General features: G+C 55.6%; 1 protein-coding gene across 1 annotated transcript in view; it reads left to right on the top strand.

The window, feature by feature from the left end:
• The window catches only part of LOC116847979, a 785-nt gene continuing 17 nt past the window's right edge, over window positions 1-768 (top strand). Inside the window, exon 1 of the mRNA XM_032823639.1 lies at window positions 1-707. Within this exon, the coding sequence (XP_032679530.1) occupies window positions 1-707 (707 nt within the window). The remainder of the gene's footprint in view (window positions 708-768) is intronic.

Below are 768 nucleotides of genomic sequence, written 5' to 3'. Positions count from 1 at the left end.
ATGCCAACAGAGCACTCGCCGACAAGGGCTTCAACAGGCTCCACGGCTGAGAACATGAATCCAACGGCAGAACAGCCAACGGGTGCTCACATAAACAAAGTCGCCGTCCGCGCACCACCCTTCTGGGAGAACGAGCCCGAGTTATGGTTCGCACAACTCGAAGGACAATTCCTGCTCGCTGGCATTACGCAAGATGCTACCAAGTACGCCCATGTACTCTCACAAATCGACACGAGGTACGCACGTGAGGTCAAGGACGTAATCACCGACCCACCGGCGACGGACAAATACCTCGCGATTAAGACTGCCTTAATCCGTCGACTGTCAGCTTCACAAGAGCACAGGATTCGCCAACTTCTAGAACACGAAGAGATGGGAGACCGCAAGCCTTCGCAATTCCTGCGGAACCTACGCACGCTTGCTGGAAATGCCGTACCCGAACAACTACTACGCACGTTGTGGCTCGGGCGGTTACCAACCACGATGCAAGCCATTCTGGCAACCAGAACGCAAGACCGACTGGAGGACGTCGCAGAACAGGCGGACCGTATACAGGAGGTCACCGTTCGTGCAGTTAACGAGGTGAAAACGGCGCCAGACGACCCATCACCGATGGCCCACCAAATACGGCAGCTCACCGACCAGGTGGCAACCATGGCTCGACGTCTCGAGCAAACGCCTCGTCCACGAAACCGAAACAGAAGCAAGTCAAGGGAGAGGAAGAAAGCGGATCACCTTTGCTTCTACCATCAAAAGTTCGGGCAACAG

Source organism: Odontomachus brunneus, unplaced genomic scaffold (genome assembly GCF_010583005.1).
Source record: "Odontomachus brunneus isolate Ranch 3 - 2012 unplaced genomic scaffold, Obru_v1 Obru_scaffold_086, whole genome shotgun sequence".
Taxonomy (NCBI): domain Eukaryota; kingdom Metazoa; phylum Arthropoda; class Insecta; order Hymenoptera; family Formicidae; genus Odontomachus; species Odontomachus brunneus.
This window is presented reverse-complemented; position numbering and strand designations above follow the sequence as displayed.